We start from the raw sequence: 27,503 nt of genomic DNA, 5'->3' as shown, positions 1-27,503 counted from the left end.
AAATAGATATATATTTTTTTATTTTCCTTCTTTTCCCTCTGATTCAAGCTGAATATGATTCGAATTTTTAAAAAGACTAAGGTTTTTATTCTACTGATATTATTTTATCATTATGTTAATATAGCACAAGGTTCAGCTAGCTTCGTACAAAATGGAAACATCCTCCAAACTTTTTACTTTCTTACTTTGAATACATTTCAGAGTCTGTACTTTTTTACTTTTACTTGAGTCGAGAAGTTGAATCAGTACTTCAGCTTTTACTGGAGTATTTTTTAACAGTAGGATTTGTACTACATAAGTACAGATTGTTTGTACTTTTGCCAGCTCTGGTTATTATCATCTCTGGCTCTCTTCCACAGCAGGTCTTTGTCCTGTCCCCCCCTGTTGAGTCAGATGGCTGCCACTCCCTGAGCCTGGTTCTTCCTGTCAAAACGGAGTTTTTCCTTCCCAGTGTCACCAAGTTCTTGCTCATAGGCCAGGTCAACAGTTAGATGACCTGGTTATAGGCGGTCATCTAATTGTTTTTCCTCTTTATTATTGAAGAATAAGCAACTTACAGTATTGAGGTGACTGTTGTTATGATTTGGTGCTACATAGATAAAATTGAACTGAAATGTTATTAGGTAAAATCTACCTTAAAACTGTAATTAAGTTTCTTGAGTAACTTTACTTTCCAGCATTGCAGCAGTTATGGCGGTTTATTATTAGTGGTACGTTTTGGAGCGCTTTGCTGGTACAACATGTCAGGTGTCACCATATCTAAAATCGTGTCCTCTTACGTTTACAGTGCTAATTACAAACACATAACATGCATCCGTGTGAGTGGCGGTTTCTGTTTGCACAGCTCATGAGAAATGGTGAAAAGCAGCTTATGGCTCCCGTGTTTGTTCTTGTAATTACCAAAACTCATTAAGCAGCTCCTCAAAGTCCCCATGAGCCACTGTACGAAGCAACAGTAACAGATGGTTAGCACATGTTTGTGTACATACAGCACATATATAGGTCAGGTACGCCACAGTAACTGGTTGCCATGGGAACTGGGTATCAAACATGAGTGCAATCGCTCGGAGAAATCGACTTGTGGCCGAGCTCTCGCTCCCACACCTCTAATCCCCCTTTTAGCACTTAACCATTTTGGATTATCCTAAGATTATGATTGAATATAAATTTAAATGTATGAGCTTTGGAGGGTTTTCTTGGAGAGAAGGGAGATGAAGCATCACTTTAGATTAATAATCTAAGGCAAATCTAGCCAACGAGAAGCACCCTTTTATCTTCCCTTTGCTTCCACTAACCCTAACGAACTGCAAGCAAACAAACAAATCACACACTTTGACCTGGAATGTTATTATTTCCTCTTGGTGCCCGTCTCAGATGTGTTCATACATGACCTTGGGCATTCACAGGCAGCACAAAGGGATTCTCCCTGCCTGTCTATGCCAGTCTCCCATCATCACACACAGACTTTACACACACACACACAGTCACAAATGTTCGCTCTGTATGGTGAGAGCACGTGATTGGATGCAGTGAGCTGGTGATGCATGCTGAATGCTGATGAGGTTCTTTCTTGAAAAAAGGAAAGCGGTAGAAAGCTTCCTCTGTGCCTCTAAGACAGAGAGGACGGAAAGGAGAGGGTGGCATTCATCAATGTCAAACCCTGCTCTCACCTCCTGGTTAGCCTGTACTGGTGTGTGTCTCTGTGTACCGCCACATATCCACACACACAGGCAGGAAATGCTTTCTCGCACTCACGTGTCACTCTGATGTTTTGGGGATTTTTTTCTCATCACCTAATTCTTTGTCTTTATGCCTCTGAGAAGTGAAGTATTCAGAACACTCCAGCTCTTTCTCCGCTGCGTTGTCCCATGCCTTCCTGCTGTGGATGTATACACAAACTGGCTTTGTCCTCACGGTGGCCCAGTTTTTATGTCTGCCCAGGCTAATGTGGTGAAAAATTAGCTTGAGGCACACCAGGGAAGGTTTTCGGGTCAGCGGCATGCAAAGCACTTTCTGGTGTGAGACAGCTGCATATATGGACATTGAGAGTTAATACACAGGATTAACAACCAATCATCAATAAGACCACCGTGTCAGGTCAGGTTATTTAGGTCAAGGTCTGAAGTAGCAATATTTCCTCCACCGTCGTCTTTAAATGATTAAAATGCACACCATTAAATCTTTTACATGCATCTGTTTCTAAGGAATGTGCAATACTCATAGATTTAGTGAAATTAATGACAAGAAAATCAAACATAAATACCATATTTCCAACGTGTTTTCTAAATTGTTGGACTGCCAGACTGTTAATGGCATCACTTTATGGTGCCCTGGTTTTCTGCCATGACTTAATGCCACGTGACTGAACAATTAATGCCACCAGCTGTTTTTGAAGCAGCTGATGTCCATGGCAAGGGTAGTGGAAGAAGACATAAATTCCACACACTGCAGTTTAAACTTGCATAATGACCTGAAAATTTCTATTTTTTTTATTTACTTCTACAAATCCAAATCTGTGAAATTTGGGATGCTGTGTAAAATATTAAAAAAACACAGGAAAAACCCAACACAGAGGGTATATCAAGCGATAAAATTGACACGTTTTATTGTTTCATGAGAAATATTATATCATTTTGAATTTGGTGGCGGCAATACATCTTAAAACACTGTTTGGACAAAAGACAAAAGCTTGAAAAATAAGGAGTACTAAGCTGGAGGAACATTTTACAGCTACAGATCTTAGAGAAGCAAAATTGTGAAGACTTAAATCTCATCAACCGATTACAAAAATTTGGTGAAATCTCTGTACGTGCAAGGACAAAGTTGAAAATCAGTCTTGATGTCTGATCTGTGGGCCCTCAGGCAACACTGCATTATAATTGGGCTCTATCAATCATGAACACTTCCAGAAATTACTGTCTGTTTGTTCACCGTGCCATCTACAAATACAGCTTAAAGCTTTATTGTTGCAAAGAAGAAACAATATGTCGACCCGTCGTCTTCTCTGAGCCAAAGCTCGTTTAAAAAGGACTGAGACAAAATGAAAAACTGTGGTCAGACCTCTGGAGTAACAAGGAGAGAGAGCCTGCAGCTTATAGTCAGTGCTCCGTTTTTAAAGCCTGCATTTCTGATGGCACTTGTGTCTGTAAAGTTGACATCATATACAGGTTTTAGAACAACATATGTTCCCATTCAGATGATTACTTTTTCAGGGTAGGTCTTGTAAATTTCACCAAAACAATGCTAAACTCCATACTGCATGTATAACAACACCGTGGTTTTGCAGTAATAGAGTCTGGATGGTGAACTGCCCTGCCTGCAGTCAGGACCTGAAAACATTTGTCCATCAAGAAACAAGAACTATGACTAAGAAGTCCCAGGACTGTTGTGAAGCTACTGGTCTTAGTTCTCAGAGGTTTATGGACTATTGTTAAAGAAGAGCAGGTGCTCCAGTTTTTTGTTCTTCTTGTTGTTTTTTAGAGATATGTTACTTCCATCAAATTCAAGCTGAGTCAACAGTTTTCTTAAACTCGTTTGTTTGTTAACCTTCTGTGTTCTGTTGTGAGGGGTTTATGAGATAAGCAAATCATTGCATTCTGTTCTTATTTACATTTTACCCAGCACTTCAAATTATTTGGAACTGGAGTTTATTATCATTTTCTAGTTTATTCTGATTTTGTATTAGTTCTTTGGGTTTGGTTGTCACATTTATTATCCCTACCTGTGTCTTCCCTCTGTGCTCTGTTCGGGTGCCTGAGTTTTGTGTTGTAAAACAGTCTGTGCGTTTCCTGTTTTACTTTGTAGGTCTGTGTCTCGTTATGCCCATTAGTTCCAGCTGTGTCCCCTCCTGTGTGCTATTTCCTGATTACCTGGTGTGTGTATTTATAGTATGTGTCTGCCTGTGCTCCTCGTTGCGTCGTCTGCATTTCTCTGCATCCTTTTGGTATATCGCCGTGGCGCTCTGGTCCTCGCCTCGTGTCCTCTGTTTGTGTTAGTTTTCCCAGTTTAGGTTTCTGTTCAGTTCTGCCCTCACCTTGGGTTTTTCACTGTAAATAAATCTCCACCTGCACCTCCACTGCCATCTGCATCTTGGGTCCTCGTTCATTCCACCACACGACTGCTGCCCCAGCCGTGACAGTAATGCCATCTTTAAACACTAACAGTGCACAACTGACAGACATCAGAAATCATCAGTAGTATTTATTTGCAATAAAATTAATCTTTATTCTTTAATTCCTGCCGTCAGGTGTTAGTTGAAGACTCAACAATTGTAATAAATATACAGTACCCTTGAGGTTTGACTGTCACATATAATCCTGGGGCTGTCTTAAATGTTAGAGTAATTAACTACTCCACCACTATTCATTTATCTGGTGAAAGGATTTCATAAGAATTGTGGTTTAGAAAGTTTAAAGAAATCCCCACGAAGGAAATGCTCTTAGATTGACTTCAGCAGGTTATATTCTGCTCTGAAGTTCCCTCAGGTTAATCACTCTGCATCCGAGCACAGCTTTGAGCTTCGGTGTGAGGAGTAATTCTAATAATGCAATACTGCAACGTGCCTTGCTTTGAGCTGCAGGTGGCCCTCTGTGTTGAGTCCAGGCTAGGATGCTCTGTGGTTTTATTAGACCGTGCTCGCTCTGGCATTTGCACCACACTCCCAGTGGATGAAAATATCCTACCAAGCATGCTTTTGCTTTTGCTGGCCCTCACATTCATCTGATGGCTGTGCTCAGATCCAACACTCACATCCAGTCGATGTCACAGTCTTTGCTGTGATCGGAAAGTGACACGACAGCACACTCGTCTGAAATAAAAATGTGCTGTCCTGCTGTACACTTTTACACCACTAGTTTTTGTTTCTCTGATGAGTAAATACACCAGATTCAAGGAAACACAGGGGTCAAGGTCTATGAGTAAGAAGACTTCATATTACACTGAACGGGTATTTTAAAGCTATACATAATTAATAGTTTACTAGATTGGTTACCTCTAAGAATTAACTGAAACCCAATTATCTCACTTAAAGACTCTTCTGGACAAATGAGCCCGGCATTAAATCTTCATGTTAATTAAATCCATCTCCAGTGGTATGCATCCCAGCATAGCATACTGTCTTTCCATATTATCTGTGAGGAAGAGCATTTTCCACCACAGGCAGGGGCCCGGTGATGAATCAGAGGCGATGACATCTAAATCGTGAGTCATCAAAACAAACCAGCCAAATGAATTAGATGTACCTTGTCAATGGGCTGACTCCTGAAAAGAGAGCACCCCTTTTGACAGCAATTCAAATGCTTGCTCTGTGGTAATAAAAAAAACTTTAAAAAAACACACCGTGTGCACACCACAAACAAAACGCGTACATCATTAACATTTCAACTGACCTTTTTCTGTGTCAAAATACACCCGGTGATGTCAAATAGCATCACACACACACAGAGGCACACAAACACCAGGAAATACCACCCACCCTTGAATCAGAGTCACGTTTAAAAGGCTTCACTTCAGGGAGCCACAGTTATTAAAGACACTTTTGCTTATTTTCCCCCAGCTGACAGTCTCATTTCATCTTCGGTGCAACCCATCAGACACACTCCAATGATTATAGGGCCATCTTGTGGTGCTCATAGGCAATAAACCCAGTCACCAAGCACTTCAAAAACACCTCTAAAGTCTTAAAAACAGGACGAAGAGTGCGCTTTTAATGATGATGAGCAAAAATCACGGGAGTTGCTCCAAGTTAAGTCTTCATTTCATGTTGAACATCCAAGCTTGCCACATATCTAATGTGTGATATGCATCATCTCCACTCCCCTTTTGGCAGCTCATATTTTTAGATTAGGTTGCGTGATCTTCCTGACACCTTCATCTTTCCCCATCCTCCCACCTCCCAAATAATGCCGTCATATGACTACCTGCATAGGAAATATCATTAGAAAAGAATTTTCTCAGTTTTTTCTCTTTTTCCTGCCTCTAACATCGCCACATACACAACAATAATCTCCCTTTTTACTCATAAATGTGTCTTTAATGATGTAATCTCATTCACCTGAGCTCAAGGTGCAACAACCCCAAATCCAACTGTATTTCAAATTTATTACAGTCACACTGGGACAACGTTTGCTACAACAGATGCTGATGTTCATAAAGTGAAACTATTGTAGGTGTGGCTGGGAAAAAATGAGTCATATAAGGGTGGCATATAAACATGAGATTCAAACTAAAAAAAAGAAAAAGTTCAATCATACTTCCATATTTAGTTTTAAATTTAAATTAAGAGAAATTTGTAAAAGATAAAAAGAAACCTATTGCTTAACACTTACTGCTAAACCAGTCGCCCTAATAAAAATATATATTAGGAAAGGGAAAAAAAGGGGGGAAAAGAATACGCACTTTCATCATAACAAAAACACCCAACTGCAGTAATTGTGCAATTTCTAGAGAGCAGAAATGAAACTGTCTCATTCACTCTCTGTATTACACAAACAGTGTCCTTGGACTCGGTTGGTGTGGTCAGTTTTGTATCAGATGATTCCTCTGGGAGCTCAAATCCCAGCAGAAGGCTGCGGGAGTAGCGAGGGTGAAAGTACCACAGTAACTTTGGTGTTTGGGGACTTTCATTTCCACAAATGTTAACCCTCTTCAGACACCCTGAGTAGCATTGAAAGAAAGGGGAAGAAAACTTGTACAGAGGAAATTTAAAGTTAAAGAAATATCCTGAAATAATCATTAAGATTACTATCATTTAGACCGATTTTATTTTAGTAACTTCTCTGTTACTTTTCTTGAAAGTTAAGTAAAGTTTATTTATAAAGCACTTTTCACAGATATGTAGTAATAATACAAACTATGAATAACTGCAATAAAATATAATAGAAAATCAATAGATAGATAGATCCAAGTTGGTGTTTAATTTTATACAAATTATGTTGTTTATTTACATTTGGAGGGCACTGGCTATATATGAATATAATGATTTATATTATTTGAAAAATGAAGCAACCTGGCACATTATTAAGCCGGGGCTTTTGTTGTGGGGGTCAGGGGCCCCATGTCAGTGGTCTGCTTGGCCCAGTTGGTGATCCAGCTTTGTATTCATCTCCCCGTGAGTTTTTGTTATGCCTATGCCCAAAAACAAATAGGAGCTTTATTGTTGTGCATGAGGCGTATATAACTAGATATACCTGCTCGGCTTTCTAGTCCACAGAAATGCTTGTGAAGTTGTGCTTTTTAATGAACTTCTCTTTAAAAGACAAACCAGCAGTAAACAGTAAACCTGGCGCTGGGAGGGACTTGTGCTTTCATTGAAGTGTTACTGAAGCCACTCTCCCCTAGTTCACAGAGCGGGGTCAGGGGCCCCCTTCAGGTCTTTGAAGGCGTCTTTCGCGGAAGATTATTAGGCTGCAGACAGTCAGTCAGACAGACATATTTACAGCATTCACACACAGCTGCGGACTAATTTTGTTTCTTGTTTTTTCCTTCCTGCTAGCACTGCGTCTCTCTGTTTCTTTCTTTATTTCTGTTTTTTTACTGGCGTTTTGTCCTCAGCTGCGACTGGCCTGAGCCTCCCTGGCAGGCATCATCCCCCTCAGTCAGTCTGACCGCCCACAGCACGGTGGTGTCGGAGGTGGGGGGAGAAAGTGCTGCTTTGTGAATGACGGGAGCGGCAGAGCACAGAAAACAAACTTTAGCAATAATATTTCCGACGGGGAGGTGATTTTACATCCACTCGAGAAGTTTGAGCTGCCGAACCAGCGACACCTGGACGAAGAGGACCGAGAAAAATCTGTAAGTCGCGACGCTTTTTAGGACCTTGTGTGGCAATGATAGAAATCAGATTGACAGCCTTTTTTTTTTTCTTCTTCTTTTCGACGGAAAGATGCATGCATAGCAGCCTAACCGTGACCGGAATAACTGCAGTGAGATGCGAGATAATTTGGTGAAAGAATTTAACTCCACAGGCGTTTTTCCCCTCCTCTCTCCAACCAAGAAGAGTGACTGCCGTGCAATCTAATGTAGTCTCCCTAACACACATTTAAAAAAAATAACTAAAAGCTAATGTTAAATACTGTGAAGATTAAGCTTTAGATTGACTCAGAAATGGGATAAGTAAATAAGAAAGGCTGGGAAGGCTGATGCCTCTCTCGTATAGTTCAAAGTATATGTGGCTGTTTAGTTTCTTAATCCCATTTATTCACTTGTGTGGCATTTCATCGTTTCACGCAAAGTTTCCCTCTGCTTGCCTCTGCGTTTCGCAACAATTCATGACTCATTCAGAAGACGTGCATTCCCACTGTCACCATGAACGAAAAAAAAAAAATACACTCATAGAGGACTCATTCATGATGTTATGAGGCTTCTCCTCAAGTGGTGAACAACTGTGAAATGTCACTCAGGCTTATTAATACTCCTTAACTAAGTTTATTTCACTGAGGAATGCAACTGGTGGTCTCCCCCCCTCTTTTTTTTTGTCTTTGCAGAAGCTTCCGAGCTGCTTCAGTGAAGCTGTGAACCATGGCGGTCGGTCTAGCCTGCGTTGCCTGTCTCTGCCTGGTGGTGATGGTTGGAGGTGACCCCTGCCTCATCATCAGCGAGATCAATGCTGACAACCCAAGACTGGACACCACTGAGTTCGTGGAGTTGTATCACACCAGCGGACAGCGGGCCCCGCTGGACGGGTACACCCTCGTGTTCTATAATGGAAACGGAAATATAGCCTACAAGGTGCTGGACCTCAAGGGCCACAGCACGGATGACAGAGGTTTCTTCTTGGTGGGCTCGGTGGACATGCTCCCCAAACCGGCCATCCTCCTGCCGCCAAACACAGTCCAGAACGGCCCGGACGCCATTGTCCTCTACCGCACACCTGCCGCTCGCTATAATGAGAAGATGAACGTCACGGCTGTTGGGTTAGTGGATGCCGTCGTCTACATGACCCGCCGTACTGGAGGTGCAGAGTTCCTCGCGGAGATGCTCACGCCCGGGGAGCCGGCTTTCGTCGAGGATGAAATGGCGCTCGAGGGGGACGAATCAATCGAAAGGTGCCTGCTGTCTGAAGATCGGTGGGGCTTTCAGGTGTCCTCACCCTCCCCTGGTCAGCGAAACAACTGCACCCCTCCTACTGCTCCGTTGACCATCCCTTTAATTACTGAGCTGAAGCTAGGCGGAGGGCAGGTGGAAGGGCTGGTGGAGCTGACGGAGGCTCCGTCTGCAGGTTCTCTGGTACTGGTAGTGTGGGATGGGAAAACAGACCGGGTCAGTGTCAGCGTGGACGTGGATGTGGACACCTCCAGGAACGGGTTGATCTCTGTAACCATAGAGAAGAGCTACATGAAAGGTCAGTGTGTACTGATCCAGTGGCTTTTTTATTGTAGTTTAAGCTTATTGTTTGTGGGTCTAGGTTTCTTCTGCTTTTGTAGGTTTGTCATGTGCGTTGGTCATTTTTCATTCGTCTTTTCTTATGGCTTCTCAGGAGATGAGTCTGGGGCAGTGGCCATTTACAATGGAAAAGCTACAGACTTTCCTGTAGGCAGTCCACTGAGCCAGATACAGCCTCTAGATGCATTTGTGTATGCCGGACCCGGAAACAAGCCTAGTGCCAACCTCACAGAGACTCTCATACCGGGCAGGCAGCCGTACCAGCTCAGCAACAGGCAAGACTTGTTGACAGTTTAGTGTTTTTTCTCGATTTTAAGCTCAAAAGTAAAACTCTTAAAAAAAGAAAAAATATAAATATATTTGCGTGTGTGTGTGTGTGTGGATATTTTGACTGTCAGCAATATTCTGTGGTTATTTTTGAGCCAGTAGTTTTGTTGTGCAACATGAGGCTGAGTCACTCAATGGAGGGAAGAGGGTCAGCTTGTGACCAGTGTTCCTCTTTTCTCCACTGTGTGGTCACAGCAGAGCTGTAGTGAAAAGTAGCCTTTGACTTGTGCTGATATTTGCACTTGAATTTGAACACTGCATTTCATTAACACGTCCCTGATAAAAATATGACCGTGTTTTAGAGCTGTTTTAGCTCTGTGTGGATGTACTTAAGTGCTCTGAGCGGATGAATGTATGGTTTACGTGGGAATTCTGACCTACAATCACAGTTATCAAACTTTATGGGATTAATTAGTTCCAAATTCCAAATGACATTTTTCTAAAGCCAAAAATGTCTTAGCCTGATGGAAAAAGTGCATTTAAAATTTAAGGTTTTATTATTGGGTAGCATCAAGAGTTAAATGTGTTTGCCCATAGTTAACTATGATTGCTCTTCATATGATTTCTTTATTTTGTCAGTTTGAGGGAGGGCGGCTTCTATCTCAGTCGCTGTGGTGTGGCTACCTGGGCCAGAGACCCTGGCATCTTCTGGGAGGCTCCACAAACTCCTGGGCTGCCCAACCAGTGCCCCTGGCCAAAAATCTGCCCTCACAGCAATGGTAAGTGTTTTGAATGCTTTCCAGGCATGCATGCATGTTTTTGGATTATTCTAATGGAAAATCTTAAGTGTCGATTATACTCCATTGCAGACACACATAGCTGGAGTCCCGATGGCGATGTAGCAGTTCCTGTTATACTTCTTCAAAGTCCACTTTAGGTCTGCCACCTGTGGCGTGTGCATATTTGGTGTATTGTTGCTGGGTCTACTAATTCAAAATAAAACTATGTAAAAGAAGGTGAACAAAATCTAGAAAACACAGCTCCCATTTAAGCTGGACTAAGGAAAAATTGAAAACTGTCCTGAGACTGGTTTTGGAAATCACACATACCGCATCCTCTTAGTTAAAGAAAAGGAAGAGGAGTATCCTGGTTGTTGTCAGTACACAGTTCAAAGGCCAGCCTGTGTGATGGTATCTGGGTGCATCAGAGCACATGGCACCATTAATGCTGAGTGATACAATAGGGTAAATAAGCATTTGATCCCCTGCTGAATTTGCAAGTTTCCTCGCTTTCCAAGAAATGACCAGTTTCATTTTTTATGGTTGTTTCATTTTAATGGAGAGAAACAGAATATCAACCAAAAATCCAGAAAAAACACATTAGATAAAACTTATAAATAGATTTGCATGTTGTTGAGTGACATAAGTATTTAATCCCCTAAAACCCAGCCAGAATTCTGGCTCGTACAGATTTATTACAATCAGTCAATCAATTACAGATACTCCCGATCTAAGCTCCTTATGTGTATAAAGGACACCTGTCCACAGAATCAATTTCTTCCACCATGGGTAAGAACCAAAGGATGTCAGGGACAATACTGTCAACTTGCACAAGGCTGGAATGAGCTACAAGACCATCAGGAAGAAGCTTTGTAAGAAGAACTGTTGGTGCGATTATTCAGAAATGGATGAAATGTCCATCAGTCGCCCTCAGTCTGGAGCTCAATGCAAGATTTTGCCTCATTGGGTGATGATGACTGTTAGAAAGTTGGTGGATCATCCTAAAACAACAAGGGAGGAGCTTAGTTAGAGATCTTGAAGGCAGCTGGGACCACAGCCACCAAGAACACAAATGCAATCCATTACGCTGAAATGAATTGAAATCTTTCAGCACCTGCGAGGTTCCCCTGCTCAAGTAGGCAGATGTACAGGCCCGTGTTAAGTTTACCAGTTAACATCTATATGGTTCACTGAAGTCTTGGCAGAAAGTGCTGTGGTCAGATGAAGCCAAAATCAAGCATCAACTCCATCCGCCGTGATTGGAGGAAGATAAATGCTAAATATGACCCAAAGAGCACCACAGTCAACGCCCCACAGTTATGGTTGGGGCTGTTTTTCACAATGGACCATGTGCAATAAAATCTTAGACAATAAGCTCCTTCCCTCAATCAGAACGTGGAAGATGGGTCATGGATGGGCCTTCCAGACCCAAAATATACCACTGCAGCACCAAAGGATTGGCTAAAGAAGAAGCACATTAAGGTTAGTGACTTGGCCAGTCTTCAAGCCTCAGTCCTTTAGAAAATCTGTGGAGGGAGCTGAAACTTTGAGTTTCCGAGTTGCAACCAAAAAAACCTAAAGGATTTAGAGTTTCTCTGAAGAGGAGTGACGAACTACAGGAAATGTCTTAGCGCTGTGCTGCCAACAAGGATTTCTCCACCAAGTACTTAGTCATGCTTTGCTTGTGGATCAAGTATTTATTTCACTCAGTGACATGGAAATCAAATTTTTTTCTTTATATTTGGTTGATATTCTCTTTCTGTCCATTATGATTAAACAGGCCATAAAAATTTTAGTTCATTTCTTTGAATGAGCAAACTTACAAATTCATCATAACATGGAATAATTATTTTCCCCATCGTTTATAGCCTGCAGGTTTTAAACTGCCAAACTAAAAAGACTTATTTTCAGGTAAAGGCCTGATGCCACCAAACCACATTTTGCACATATTCCAACAACATGACTCCAGTTGCTAAACTGCGCTGGTTGGAGTCCAGACCTTAGTGCGTCGTGAAACAATAACATGACAAAAGAAACAAGGTTGGATTCATGGTGTATGAAAATCCACGAGTCATAAATAGTAGAACAGACATGTGAATGTATTTATGAGAGAAGACTTTTCTGTGTAGTAAATAATGCAGCTGGCTAAAAATGCTTCATCCTGCTGCTCACCCACCAAGTTTTTGTGGTGCCTTGGTGTGTGGTATCGTGAGGATTTGCCAGTCTCTTCACGCGACGAGTTGTCACATGCACCATCCCAACACAACTGGCAGGAAGGATATCGGTTAGCAGCTTTGACTCCAACAGATGGGAGTGCAGCAAGAAGACGTATTGCCATAATAAAAAAACATCCAATGAGTGTCCGTGGGAAAATCTGTGTGAGCTGTTTGCAGGGAAAGACAGTTTTTGATTGTTGAATTCTTTGGCACGTGTAACATAAGGCACTACATGCATAGGCATGCAATCAGAGATGCTTTCAAATTGATTTTTTTTTCTTTTTCATCTCGTCGCAGGAATTTTCCCAAGGAGACGATGAATTTGGTTATTCAGAATTTGCGTGCCGTTAGAGTTGTGACCAGACGTTGATGCAAACGTTGAAATATTATGTTGTTTAGATAAAACTGGAAATGAAAGATTTTATGTAGATCATGTGATTAGAGGGAAAGCTCAGGAGAAGCTGGAGGTTTATTATCTTGTCTTATGTCCCAAGACAATAACCTAAAGCTCGAAGTGGGATTGTTGAGCATATGTGGCTCAATCATTTCTGATTCTCATGTTTTGTCATGCCAACATGTGCCTTTGATTAGCCGTTATGCATGTTTTTGCAGCAGGGTTGATTTAAAAAAAAAAAAAAAAAATCTATCGGTCTGTCTGTCATTTATTTAAATGTTTTAATTATTTTTTAATTATTATTTTGTTTTATTTTAATATTTTATTGTTATTTTAGTTTAGCTTTATTTGTATTTTCAGTTATTTTTTATTATTAAATATTTTTGTTAAATAAAGGTTATAAGAAAATGGAAAATTGAATGTCTGCTTCACAGGTTATACATAAAACCAAAAAAACTAAATGTCCCACTATTTATAGGAGAGAATCCTTTAATAAAAAAAGGTTACTGCTCACAAAGAAAACAATGCAAGAGTTTTGTCTGTGCAGCTGTTATGTATTTACTTAATTATGACCATGGTGATTCTTCCTCAGGCAGAGATTTGGGTTGTTTATCCTCTGTGACAGTGTGTGGGAACCGTACAACGCCCGCCACTTTGCACATGCTCTGTGTGGTGGTGGCTGCCTAACAAATGCATTGTCTAGGCATGCCTTCACAACCGTTAGGATCAGACAAATAAGAAAGAGCTTTCAAGGAGTTTGTAATTAGTGAGGTCGCAATAATGATAAAAAATCAAATCCATTTCTTTAAGGCCCCAAAATAATTTCAGTTAATCGCTGCTAAAAAAAAAGACAGAAAAGTTGCTGAAGTACTCAAATTACCAAGTGAATATGAAAGCAGTCACACTATGTATGGTGGATGATTTTTTTTTTTCTTTTTTTGGGGGGGGGGGATAAGTGGTCAATTTGTTTCCTGTTAAGAGTTAAAGTTAGAACTGTAGCCAGTTTGATTGACAGGCATGCAATCATGGCCATGTGGCCATGTGACCTCACCTCATGAGTCACTGAACTGATCATCTCTATTGTGCTGTTGCTGCCTTTTATAGCGTTTTTATGTACTTGCCTGTCAAATATTATGGCTCGCTGTGCGGTACATCCACATGGAACGTGCTAGCATTAGCTAATAACTTAGCAGTGCGTGTCCTCATCCAAATATGGTCAATTCTGGCTTAAAAACAAACAACAAAAAGCCCTGTCATGGTGGCAACAAAACATTGAGGCTTAAAAATCCAAATTTCAGAAACTAGTAGGTAATGTCATGAAGACTGGGTCCATGAGCTGTAAATGTAGTGCATGAATATTTTTCCACAATAACATATCACTAAACTGTAAACCACAACAAATCAGAAAGTGACACATCCAAGAAGTTTAATTAGATGTACACACGTAATCAGACTTTGCAGGAAAGTCATGACGGTTATAATGATCAGCAACCTTGTGCTTTTTCCATTGTTGGCTGTCATTGGTCAGAGTTCAGTGAGGTGTTTGTATTTCTGCATTGTGAACTTCCAACCTTCTCAGTGAAGGTCTTTAAGTTGGTTTTAGGGTAAATTAGGTGTTTACATATGATGATTAATAAGGCAATGAAGATATGAGTTGGTTTTATGGGATATGGCTGTTTATTCTATAGTGGTGGAGCTGATGGATGGAGGGTTTTGTAGCCCCGAGCAGTGTTCTCATTGAGCACCCAGATGGCCATTGGGAAGAAGCTTCTCTTGAGCCTATCCATGTGCATCTCCGGGCTAAAGTAGAGCTTTCCTAAAACAGGCAGCTATCCCGGTGTTTGGGGAAATATGGTCCTCATTAATAAATGATACTCTGTCAGTCTTATTAAGCATGTAGTGCTACAAAAATTCATGTTTTGGTACTTCATTGCAGAAGTCACAGTTTGGGACAAATGCAGATATTTTCACTTTCAGTGTTCTGCTGCATCCCTAAATGATAACCCACTGCATAAATATTGCATGCGACACACAAACACACACACACACACACACACGATCAGCTAATATACTTGTTTTTAAGTTTACATACAAACGTGTTAAACCCAAAGCTTGTCTCTCCTCTACATCACATCAGAATCATCTTTCGCTGCTCATGTAAAAAATATCAATAGAATCTCTCATCTCAAAACAATCAAATATTTTCAGACTGCACAACCTATTTTATCATGTTGGAAACCATTTGTGTGTATTATGTAACACTGGCTGTCATTTAGGTATTAATAGATTGTAGGTTAGGTTTTATTAGCGACTGCTGCAGTAAGTGGTGTAGAAAATAGTGACTATGAATCTTGCGACTGATATATAATAGTCATTAAAAAAGAAATGTTTGTGTTTTGAATAGAATTTTTATAATTCAGTATCCTAATACAGTGGGGCAAAAAAGTATTTAGTCAGCCACCGATTGTGCAAGTTCCCCCACTTAAAATGATGACAGAGGTCAGTAATTTGCACCAGAGGTACACTTCAACTGTGAGAGACAGAATGTGAAAAAAAATCCATGAATTCACATGGTAGGATTTGTAAAGAATTTATTCGTAAATTAGGGTGGAAAATAAGTATTTGGTCACCTCAAACAAGGAAAATCTCTGGCTCTCACAGACCTGTAACGTCTTCTGTAAGAAGCTTTTCTGTCCCCCACTCGTTACCTGTATGAATGGCACCTGTTTGAACTCATCATCTGTATAAAAGACACCTGTCCACAGCCTCAAACAGTCAGACTCCAAACTCCGCCATGGCCAAGACCAAAGAGCTTTCGAAGGACACCAGGAAAAGTATTGTAGACCTGCACCAGACTGGGAAGAGTGAATCTACAATAGGCAAGCAGCTTGGTGTGGAAAAAATCAACTGTGGGAGCAATCATCAGAAAATGGAAGACATACAAGACCACTGATAATCTCCCTCGATCTGGGGCTCCACGCAAGATCTCATCCCGTGGGGTCAAAATGATGATGAGAACGGTGAGCAAAGATCCCAGAACCACACGGGGGGACCTGGTGAATGACCTGCAGAGAGCTGGGACCAAAGTAACAAAGGTCACCATCAGTAACACACTACAACGGCAGGGAATCAAATCCCGCAGTGCCAGACGTGTTCCGCTGCTGAAGCCAGTGCATGTCCAGGCCCGTCTGAAGTTTGCCAGAGAGCACATGGATGATACAGCAGAGGATTGGGAGAATGTCATGTGGTCAGATGAAACCAAAGTAGAACTTTTTGGTATAAACTCAACTCGTGGTGTTTGGAGGAAGAAGAATACTGAGTTGCATCCCAAGAACACCATACCTACTGTGAAGCATGGGGGTGGAAACATCATGCTATGGGGCTGTTTTTCTGCCAAGGGGACAGGACGACTGATCCGTGTTAAGGACAGAATGAATGGGGCCATGTATCGTGAGATTTTGAGCCAAAACCTCCTTCCATCAGTGAGAACTTTGAAGATGAAACGAGGCTGGGTCTTCCAACATGACAATGATCCAAAACACACCGCCCGGGCAACAAAGGAGTGGCTCCGTAAGAAGCATTTGAAAGTCCTGGAGTGGCCTAGCCAGTCTCCAGACCTCAACCCCATAGAAAATCTGTGGCGGGAGTTGAAAGTCCGTGTTGCTCGGCGACAGCCCCAAAACATCACTGCTCTCGAGAAGATCTGCATGGAGGAATGGGCCAAAATACCAGCTACTGTGTGTGCAAACCTGGTAAAGACCTATAGTAAACGTTTGACCTCTGTTATTGCCAACAAAGGTTATGTTACAAAGTATTGAGTTGTATTTTTGTTATTGACCAAATACTTATTTTCCACCCTGATTTACGAATAAATTCTTTACAAATCCTACCATGTGGATTCATGGATTTTTTTTTTTCACATTCTGTCTCTCACAGTTGAAGTGTACCTCTGGTGCAAATTACTGACCTCTGTCATCATTTTAGGTGGGGGAACTTGCACAATCGGTGGCTGACTAAATACTTTTTTGCCCCACTGTATAAGCATGTACAAGATTTTGAAGACTTTGTGAGATATGCTCTGAATGTGATGCCAACAGTTACCTGTCCAGGTCTGCTGTTGAGGGAATTCCTCTTCATTTGTGGATGAGTGAACTATGAAGCTGTGCAGTGTGTCTGAAGCTGATGAACACATCAATTATTAAATGCATAATAAATATGTTAAGGACGTCCTTACATGTGTTTCCATTGTGCTCTGATGTGCAATCATCTATTTAAGAAGTTTCATATGTTTTATCTGGAATATTTTTAACATTGCTCCATAGTATTTTCCTTCTGAAGCAGCTATGTGATCAGTTTATGTTTCCATTAAGGTTGTTCAGCCCTATGACAAATCAAACCATCTTGAATATGATGACAAACGTGATCATGAGATCACTAGTAGTAGAGGTGACATCATACTTTTATCACGGTGTTATGTTTCATGATTGCGCTGTATGTGGGGGTTTAAGAGGGGACGTCGTCAGCTGTAGGAAAACATCACCTTGTTGCTGAGCTGCAGTGGCCTAATAAATCCCTAATAAATTCCTCCTTTTATGCTCCAGTGGTTCCAGGAGGCACAGACTCGCCGCCTCACCTCCCACCCTGGGGCAACACTGACTTCCTGATCAACGAGCTGAACACTGATACACCCGGCGCAGCTGAGGACGGGGAGTACATCGAGCTGTGGCACCCATCAGGCCGCCGAGTCTCCTTGCAGGACATCTGGATACTGCTCTTCAGTGCGCACAATAACAAACCGTACAGGGAGATCAGCCTGAGCGGACACTTCACCACCTCCAAAGGGTATTTTCTGCTGGGCAGCGACAGGTTGGTGCCAGCCCCATCGCTGCGCCTGCCTCCCAACACCATCCAGAACGGACCAGATGCTGTGGCGCTCTATCGCAGCCCCTTCGGCCCACCGTCGGCCACGCAGAGGGGAATTCCTACTAAAGGCCTGCTGGATGCTGTGGTTTATCGACAGAGAGGGTCAGACAGGGAGGCACAGGAGCTGAGTAAAGCTCTGACTCCAGGACAGCTGCCACTGCTGGAGGACCCGGAGGTTCTGCCTGGTGATGAGGCCCTTAGCCGTTGTAGAGGCCTTTACCCCTATGACCTGTCTGCTTTTTCAGTGAGTATTAACATTTCAGACAATAAAGCACTAAGTCAGGATTGGGTGGTTTATTATCTTTTCTGTTTTGTCACAGACATTTTTGAAGTTAATATAGGTCTGCGTCTTGTGTCATCCCGTGTAGGTGGCTCCACCAACCCCTCTGAGGGAAAACAGCTGCCCTCGCCCTCCTCCTGCCCCTGACGGTGTGGTTATCAGTGAGGTGGCTAGCAACCACTGGACCAATCACAGCCAGCAGCGGGCCTTTGTGGAGCTTCACGGGCCACCTATGACAGACCTGCAGGGCCTGGTGCTCTCTGTGTTTGACCAGGAGCGTAGTGGGACCGTCATTGCCCTTCCCTTGACCGGATCTATTAACCGGGACGGATTTTACATCATTGGAAATGTCACCGGTGCAGGTGAGAGCAATTGAAGATTTTCTTTCTTAAAACCAACCAAATCTATTTGCCTCTTTGACTCGCCTCACTTTTTTTTTTGTCTGTAACCGGTTCACCTTCTCTCTCTGCATAGATCAGACCTTCCCAGAGGGCTCCACGATTCCCGGGCGAGGAGCTGTAGTCCTGTGCTACGACCTATTCAGCATCTGCAGAGCTGGAACTGCTCTGACCAACTCCAGCCTCAGAGATGTGCTTGTGTTCAGTGAGAACCGGCAACTGCTGTCCTCTCTGTCCACCACCAGGGGGAGACAAGTAATCCCAGCTCTCAGGTACACACATGACTCAACACATGAATCACACACTTTATAATTAATGATGGCGCTCAAAACCACAGCTTTGTAGAGATATTTCAAGACTTTGTCATTAAGACAAAAGATGTCCTTATTCACAGGAAAAAAAGATCCAAAGAACATAAAACAACACATTTAAACACAGAAAGTAACCATTTATTTAGCCTTTTCATACGTTTTAAGTAGGCATAGCTGCCTCCATTACTTACTATACAAATATAACTCAGTGAAATATAACCATAGAAACCTGTAGCAAAAATGTTTCCTAATCACAGCAAATGCCATATTTGATTAATCAAAGTCTGTCAGACTTGTCTATGATTTGATCAGAAAAACACATTTCAAACATGCGTCACTTCAGGTAATTGGAGCTGTGAAAATAGAAAGTGAAAGTAGAAACCCAATTTTCTCCAGGTGGTGGTAAAAGGTTCAATCAGGAACAAACAGCTGGAGGCGTGCGTGTGTGTGTGTGTGTGTGTGTGTGTGTGTGTGTGTGTGTGCGTGCGTGTGTGTGTGTGTTTGTGCTGAACTGTGAAGTTCGGCTCATATTCTATCAGCACAAATTTGGAGAACAAGAGGAATGACTGCCAAATGCAATCAGACATTTGAGACTATACTGTCTGTGTTTAAAGGCTACACCATTCGACCATACAGCAAAGTAATAGTTGTTTTTATTAAGATTTTTTTTTTTACACTTTCTGGAAAAGATTGGCCTGATGGACAAGTGCAGAGATCAACAGAGGTCAGGGTCCAAGAGGCCTAGCAGAGTGTCTCTGAGACAAGAAGATTGATGAAAAGATTGATAAGCGTCTGAAGTAATGCACACAGTGCAAGTCTTGAGCCACCCCACATATCTAAATATAATTTTTTTCCAAGTGCACTTGAGCAGTGGCTTTCCGAATGTTTTCCAAAGTTTTTCTTTGCTTGGCTGCTTTTTCACTCACTTTCAGCCAAGTCAATAAAACTGACTATTTTCTAAGAAACTGTTTTTTGTTTAGCTGTTTAACACTGACTGAGTCAGACAAGCATTTAAAAATGTACCTAATTGCACCTTTGGCATTTTGAGGAATGTTTGTTCAAATTACTGTCAGTATGTGTACCATTCAAAATCACTGTACTCAAACATGCGCTGTACGTGCAGGTCAGTGGAAGATGGTCCCGTCACACTTAGCCGGTGTTCATGCTGTGAGGTGAGGAGCCCCTCATCCTGGACCACCTCGTCTGCCACACCTCACAGCACCAACCTCTGTCCTAGCTCCACCTTCTCAAGTCAGATTGATCTTTGCCTCGGACCGCTGTCCACTGACTGGCAAGAGCAGGTGGGAGGTAAGGCATCTTAAAATGAACGTTTATAAAAGTAAAAAAAAAAAAAAGTGTTACGGGATATGGAAGCTTACATGAAGTGCCTTATACCTGCATTCTTTCTGACTGCCAGCAGAAGGCAACTCCTGTGTTTGCAAAAGAAGTCAAAATTTATGAAGAAATGGAAAAACAGTCTGATTTCTCATTTTTGACATAATCAGACATTATTTTCGTGGTAAATTTTATGTTAGTTTGTGCTCATTTTTAGCTTCATTGAACACAATTTAATGCCCATTTTATTTTGTTTGTCAGATTCATCCCTTGCTCGTGGCGTCCGGCTTAAAAATAAATAAATAAATTAATAAAATCAAGATGGTCTCATTATAACGCAGTAACTAAGAGCTCACACTCTGTTTTTCACAGACTGCAGTGGTCTTATCCAGGGGAAGGGGGTCTCTGAGGTGGCAGACTACTTAGAGCAGCGATGTCATTGTGGCATTTCTGCTCTGTATCTCCAAGGTGAGCCACTTTTCCACAAAACCAACCACATTAGGCTCATATTCAATGAAAGACTACAGTAGCTCATCCCTGGTCTTTGAAACAGCTCTAGAAACTTATAGTTGGAGAATGAAATCATTAGGAGATAGGCGGGCTCAGGTGTGGCTTGTTTCCTTTCATCATCATGCCCTATGTCCCTCATAAACACTGAAAAACTGCCACAAATGCTGCTGTTCAATATAAGCTCCAACCTCCCAGGTTTACAGAGTCTATATGTATACAAAAAAATGCACAACCTGAGCAATTTTTTGTAGAAGGTGAAAAATTTGTCTGTCTGTTCTTGTTTAAGGGGCAAACTTTTCTTGTGTGTCTGGCTGGCTGCGAGTTTGGGGGAGCATTCAGGCTCTGTCGGCCCATCAGAGGGCCCTGATCATCCAGACATCGCATATGAACCTGTCGTCCACCCAGGGAGATGTCTGCTCCTCCCCCACTACCGGTCGTTACACAAGCACATGTAAGAATGACCTTGTAGCAGTTCAGCATCATTGTTTCAAAAAGATTAGCTACAGCAATCAGTCAGGACCCTGTAGTCTGCAGTGAAGTGCCCAATTTAGCAGGAAATCAGCAGGAAATCTGCATCATAACCCACCTAGTTGCCTGACGTCCGCCTCCCGAGAAATGGAACTGGCTGGCTGGCACATACCACATGGTAATTAGCATGTAATGCAGCACACATAAGCATAAACGTCATTGACTACTCTAGTAGGCTATGTAAGAAATACGAAGCCTTAATCAGGCATAAGTCTAAACTTCTAAATTTGGTTCTTTGGATCCCAAATTTCACTGCATGAAATCAAAGAAATTTCTTGTGTCTCCACTTGTTTTAAAAGGTAATCGTGGCCTGTCTGATTTTGGCACACAGGAATTTGTTGTAGCCTTTTGACCTCTGGTTCAAAAGGCTCATGTAAGACAGAATTTGCCTCTTTGAAAACAAAAATAAAGCAAGTGTAAATCTGTCAAATGTAAAATAGTGGAAAATGTAAAATCTGGAGAGCAACCAGCCTGCCACGAAGTCTGAAAGTACTTAAAGTAATCATTATGACCCTAAGTGTTAACTGCCATCATGATACTATGTTTAATTACATACAGTTCATTTTTAAAGTACTGTGCTGCCACACTTTACATCCTGGCTTTTATTGTGAACCAGTCGCAGGAAATGTGACAGCTGGTGATTGCTCATCAGAAAGTTATCTAAAAAAAAGTGGAAATGGTCATTTTTAGATTAGAAATGCTGCAGCAGGCTGATTACCTTTATCTTTACTATGTCTTGCTCTCTGCGGGAAATTATTAGATCATATAATTAGATCATTGTGTTTCATGCATGATTTATAAAGGTGAAAGGTGAAGGACCTCCCTAATTAGAATGAAATCTGACCTGCTCTTACCCTTAGTAACAAAAAGGAAACGAGAAAGTAACTTCTTATTATGTTATGTTTATATTAATAATAAGTTCTTCTGTTAGTTTAAATGTTGGAACATTATGCATATTTTTTTTATAGTAGGTGCACACTTTACAGTGGTTTAAACAAGAGTATTTTAAAAAGTTCAACATAAGAAGTGAAAGACCCTGGTTTAGATTCAACACAGCAACATTTAAGCCCAAAAATGTAATTATCAATCAAGTAAAGGGTCTTGTGCCTGTGAATTTTGGCAGGGTAAGGAACGATTTATAAAGAACTGATCCCACATACAAATACAAATACATGACTAATAGTACAAAGTGAAAATAGACTGAGGAGAAAATAATTTGCTGTTAATTAAAAACTCTCCACAAGAGACAGTTGGAGTTTCTGTTTCGCTGCCGTATGAAGTATTTCTCGGCTCAGTGTTGCTTGGACTCCTTCTGCTTTGTATTGTGTTCTGTGACCCAGAAAGCTGTGTTTTGCAAAATGAGATGAGGTTTCTATGCATCAAAATATCTAAATAAAACAAATTCTGTTGCACTTTTAAATTTCCTTCCTAATGTTTAAATTGCTGTTATTCTTCGCTTACGTTTTCAGAAATTGTATGTTATAGCCTTTTAGGTCTGGCCAAAACACAGCAGGACCATAACATCCACCTTCCCAAGGTTCCAAACAGCCACAGAAACAACTTGTTAGAAATGTTCAAATATTTTGTTTGCTTTAGAGATTTATAGAAGTGTAGGAGTTGGAATGAGAATCGGGGCTAGCAGTGGGCAAAACAAATGAATCTGTAAAGTATTATCAGCTAACCAAAGAGCACCAAACAAATCGAACAAATTGCCTCCTTATCTAACATAAGCATGAGAAAACCTTGTCATAGCAAATAGCAGCTCACCCCCTCAAACACCTTCAGACTGGCAAGAGCTGCAGGTGGACACAGGTGTGGCTGGTTGGAACGTGGGAAAGGCGAATGAACCACCTGTCCAGGGCGATGGCTGCGTTGGCTTTTTGCTGCGTGTAGGAGGTTGAATGTTACAACACCAATCACGACCAGGACAGTGTAACTTACCTTTGCTCTTCTTTTTAGCATCTGCCCTGGGGTTACAGATAGGGCTGATAGTAGCTGTGATCCTGGTGCTGGGACTAGGAGCTGCTCTGGTCACGTATTTCTACAGGAGGAGGTAAGATCTCCTGCATCATCTCCCCCTTTCATACTACATATGAATGTAGACATTTTTAAATATCTTATCACAATATGGCAAAAGCCTTTTATGGATGTATTTGCTATATAAATCTTTTCAGAAATTTGTGTAATCGTTTGATTTGTAGTGATTCCTGTGATTTAAAATATGTGTGTCAGAGTTCACTACACCACAATGGGCACTGCTCATTTAGCCAAGACCACGTGTCCAAGTTATAATCCAGCCTTGAGCTCTGACTTTTGGGTGTACGCTTCCAGCTGTGAAAGATTGAGTAAATAACAGTTGTAGTCAGAAGTTTACATGTACTGACTGGTTTTGGAACAGATAAAGCAGGCTAACATTAAGCTGCTGGAACGGCCTTCCCAAAGTCCTGACCTCAAACCTGGTGAAAGTCTGTGGACTACTCTTACAAGCCGGGTCTGTGCCAGGAAACCAACCAACCAATTTAAATGAACTTTGACCACACTTCTTGGCAGAATTGGTAAATATCCAGCCAGAATTATAAGAGAGGCATCTGGCCGAAGTGCTAAGAGACATTTAACAAAATATTAGTTGGTGTCTGTGTTTATCTTTGAGCCTGTATGTATTAGAGGCGGATTAGAGAAAATCCAAAATAAATTCAAACTTGTGCTTCCACTTCTTGTTTATTAAAGTAATTAAACACAACCACTGCACCATGGAGAAAGAGCAATTTAAAGAAATCATTAAAGCCCCAAATTACCATGAAGTTCCTGCTCATCTGAGTGTCTGTAAACGTCTTCTGTAACTATTTATAAAAACTGACCTTCTTCCTGTCAGCACTACTTGTGAAGTTCCATGACTGCTGTAGGACTCCTACTGATTAGATTACATTGAACTCTTTTTAGCCACTTGCATGCATGTGTTTCAATTTAGTTGCAGACCTCAAACTTGCACAGAGTTTGCACAACGTTGCCTGATGAGCTGACCTGAGTTTCATTTTGAGGATTACAGTTCGTAACGAGAGCTACAAGTCAGACACCAGATAGCAGTGTCTAAGCCAGGAGCATGCTTTGTTTTTTGTTTTTTGGTGTGTGTGTGTGTGTCTCTGTAATAATATCGATCAGGATACAGTTCCTTTGAGTTATGGTACCTGACATATCCTCATCTTTTTTGTGAAACCTTCATTCAGTCACTTCCCACCCTGCTTACCAGAACTGGGTTCCCGCATGGAGGAAGATGAACTGATTATTCAGGATGAATAACTACCACAGGGAGGAAGTAAAACTCACAGGACTATATAAAGACCAGTGATTTAAAAAAAAAAAAAATGTCAGGAAATGACTTCACAGAAATCCATTGCTCTGCGACTTTCTCCTCTAAATGAAATTCACGAGCTAAGGGGTCACCGTTGGGACTAGCAGGAGTGCTGGAGTCCTAGAACTTTCTGATCACACATTTTTATGCATTATTAGAGGTATATTAAGTGTATCAAAGAGTGAAACAACACAAGAGCAGATTTAAGGTTCAAACATCCACATTTTCAGGTTTATGGATTGCAGAATTTAGGTGAAAACCCTTCAGTATGTCTTATATTTCTTCAGCTACATCTAAAAGACACTTTTTGTCAGCTGTTTAAAAAATAAAAGTTTTACATTTTGTAACGCTGCTGTGTGCTTTCCCAGGCGTCCTCTGGACTATTACACCATGGAGCTGAGTGAGCACGGGGAGGGACTGTCTGATCTATAATCCAGGCTTTGGGCCAGCGGCTTTTTGCATGTGGTAGTGGCCACGTGCAGGGGAGGACTTCAGCAGAGAGAGAGAGCTACTGTGGGTAATCAAAGGGTTAATTTGACCTGTGGGTAACTAAATGTGCGGCTGTTGTGAAACAAACGCCACAAAGTGTCCTTCTGTCAAAATGACTTGTAATTGTTAACTATGTGGTTGCATCCAGTGTGTGCATGACGTGACATTTTATAGCTTCAGTGACATGAAATTAGGCAACCAGTGTGCTGCGTTTTAAAAGTCATAACATTCTTCTTCTTCTTCTTCTTTTTCCTAAGAATCGATGTGCAACCTTTGCCTGTGAACAGTGCTGGTTTCTACTTTTAAAAGAAAGGAAGATATAAGAAAGGGATTTATTTTTAAGTACTTGAGTCCTAAATTGTTTTTCTTTTGCTATGAATGAAGCTTTTAAATTAAGACATTTAAAACAACAATGCTTCTGATTTCTGCAGGAATGCCTGCTGGCACTAAAGTGTTTTTAACACCAGGCTGTATAACAAGATTACATTCTGTTCATGTCTTATGTTTTTGACTTCCTGCCTTGTTTTTCTGCTCTATATTTTGATAGATGACTTTGAACTGTAGTCAAAGGGCCTGATTGCCCTTTAAATGTGAATGTCTCTAACCTGTAATGAGTGTCTGTAACCACTTTTGTACTCTTGGTCAAAGAAAACTGTTTACAGTGTCTCGTTTTTGAAAATTAGAAGAAGGGATTGTGCGAGACGTATGAAGTAATTCCTTAAATGGGGAGAATTTGTTTATAAGAGATGAAATATTGCTTATTCTGTGTTTCGCTTGTGTTCTTAGTGGCTCGGAAACCGCTCTTGTGCCTTTGCCCGGTGTTTCGTTTGATCAGTTGTTTCTCCACTTAATAGAGGGGACAGCACAAGTTAGAGATAAGTGTCAGTACTACAAATATGACGTTGATATTCTCAGGGGGGGAAGACATTCTTAGCAGTCTGAAATGATAAGTTATTGCAGGGATGCAGAGAGAATTTTATCAGTTGAGTTAGTTTGAGTTCACTTTTAATAGATTATAAATATCAGACCTAAAATAGTCAAAATTGCCAAGATAATGTGCCCTGAATGAGCATGTGTATGCTGTTTTTGATAGCGTTGAAGTGCTGTTTGCCTCTTTGTGTTGCTTTTCTCATCAATGAAATGACCCCACCCCCACCTCCCTGTACCTTTCTCGTCAACTCTAATCTCACAGTAACATTTCTTAATACAACCATGTAAAGCTACATCAGTCCTGTCAAATAGGATTTCAGTCAGGGCCACTATAGTTAAAAGAAAACCTTTTTTTTTTTTTACGTAGCTCTAGATAAGCTTGTAAATAAGTGGAAAGCCAGAGCTGGGGAGAGCAGCAGCAAGATCTGCGTCAGAAACAGCATGAAGAAGGAGGAGCTGTGGGTGGAGGTTTGCACATGCAACGGCAAGTGTATGAAGGCTAAAGCAGCTTGAGTAGTGTGGCCTAAGTGAGGCTGGATGCACAGAACGGTATCAGCTGTGCCATCAGCTGATGTGACGTGGGCTCGCACTGAGATCAGATGTGAGGCCGAGCTAGACTTCGTGGGCTACTGTGCTTGATTTATTTTAGAGATGCGCTGCTGCTTTCGTGCAACTTCTTTTCTTTTACATCAATTTAGCCAAGTCAAGGCAATTTAAGGTTTTTTGTTTGTTTTTGTTTTTTTTTAAGCGTTCGCAGTGATTTAGTGGTGTGGCTTTCCACCTTTTAATGCCCGTTAAATGTCTTTTCTGGTATATTTTAGGTTTTTGTGAAACGCAGTGCATGTTGATAGGTTAGAAAATGAAAAGACAGGATGAAGAAGCTGCTCTTCAAGATTACAGATTATACACGGACATGCAAATGAGCTCGCCGCCGAGTGCAACTTTGATGTCTCTAACCTAAAATAAACTATTGTGAGAAAATGGCTCATGCAACACTACTGCGTGTCGGCTTCTTGCTTTACAAATCTGAGCTGACTCATTCACAGAGTCGGGTTTTTGCAGTATTCAAAGTCTAACAAAACTAGGAGTGAAAACAGAAGCGTGCGAATGTGACTGAGCACTAAAACGGTGTGTACATGCAGCAAGTACTCTCAGAACTTTACACAACAAACAACATGTCACAAAAAAACACTGGAAAAGTTAAAAAAAAAACAACTTTGTATCATCTGCATGCACAAGTCATGAATTACAATATGTTTCTCTTTTTTTCCATTTTTTTTAATGGTTTATTTTTCATGTTTTTCCTCAAATGTTTTGCACATTTATTTGAAAAAAGAAGTCAATAAATTTGAAATATGTGCAGTTGTGTTTCGGCAGTCTTTTTTTAGTACAATGTGACAGCCTGAAATAACA

The 27,503-nt window shown here is 41.2% G+C and overlaps 1 protein-coding gene across 1 annotated transcript; it reads left to right on the top strand.

The window, feature by feature from the left end:
• Window positions 1–7,302: 7,302 nt before the first annotated feature.
• Window positions 7,303–27,452, top strand: LOC146568277 (uncharacterized). Its single transcript, XM_085284235.1, has 12 exons — window positions 7,303–7,791; window positions 8,484–9,340; window positions 9,476–9,656; window positions 10,288–10,427; window positions 17,639–18,204; window positions 18,329–18,602; window positions 18,715–18,910; window positions 20,073–20,257; window positions 20,657–20,752; window positions 21,081–21,245; window positions 23,282–23,375; window positions 25,040–27,452. The coding sequence occupies exons 2-12, from the start codon at window positions 8,518–8,520 to the stop codon at window positions 25,101–25,103; spliced, it is 2,784 nt and encodes a 927-aa protein (XP_085140361.1). The 5' UTR covers window positions 7,303–7,791; window positions 8,484–8,517; the 3' UTR covers window positions 25,104–27,452.
• Window positions 27,453–27,503: the final 51 nt, after the last annotated feature.

The sequence above is a fragment of the Mchenga conophoros genome, linkage group LG8 (assembly GCF_057382185.1).
Source record: "Mchenga conophoros isolate Kocher_MC1m ecotype Shallow Benthic linkage group LG8, M_conophoros_male_GT1.1, whole genome shotgun sequence".
Lineage (NCBI taxonomy): Eukaryota > Metazoa > Chordata > Actinopteri > Cichliformes > Cichlidae > Mchenga > Mchenga conophoros.
The sequence above is the reverse complement of the archived record's forward strand: the minus strand, read 5'-3'. Positions and strand labels throughout refer to the sequence as shown.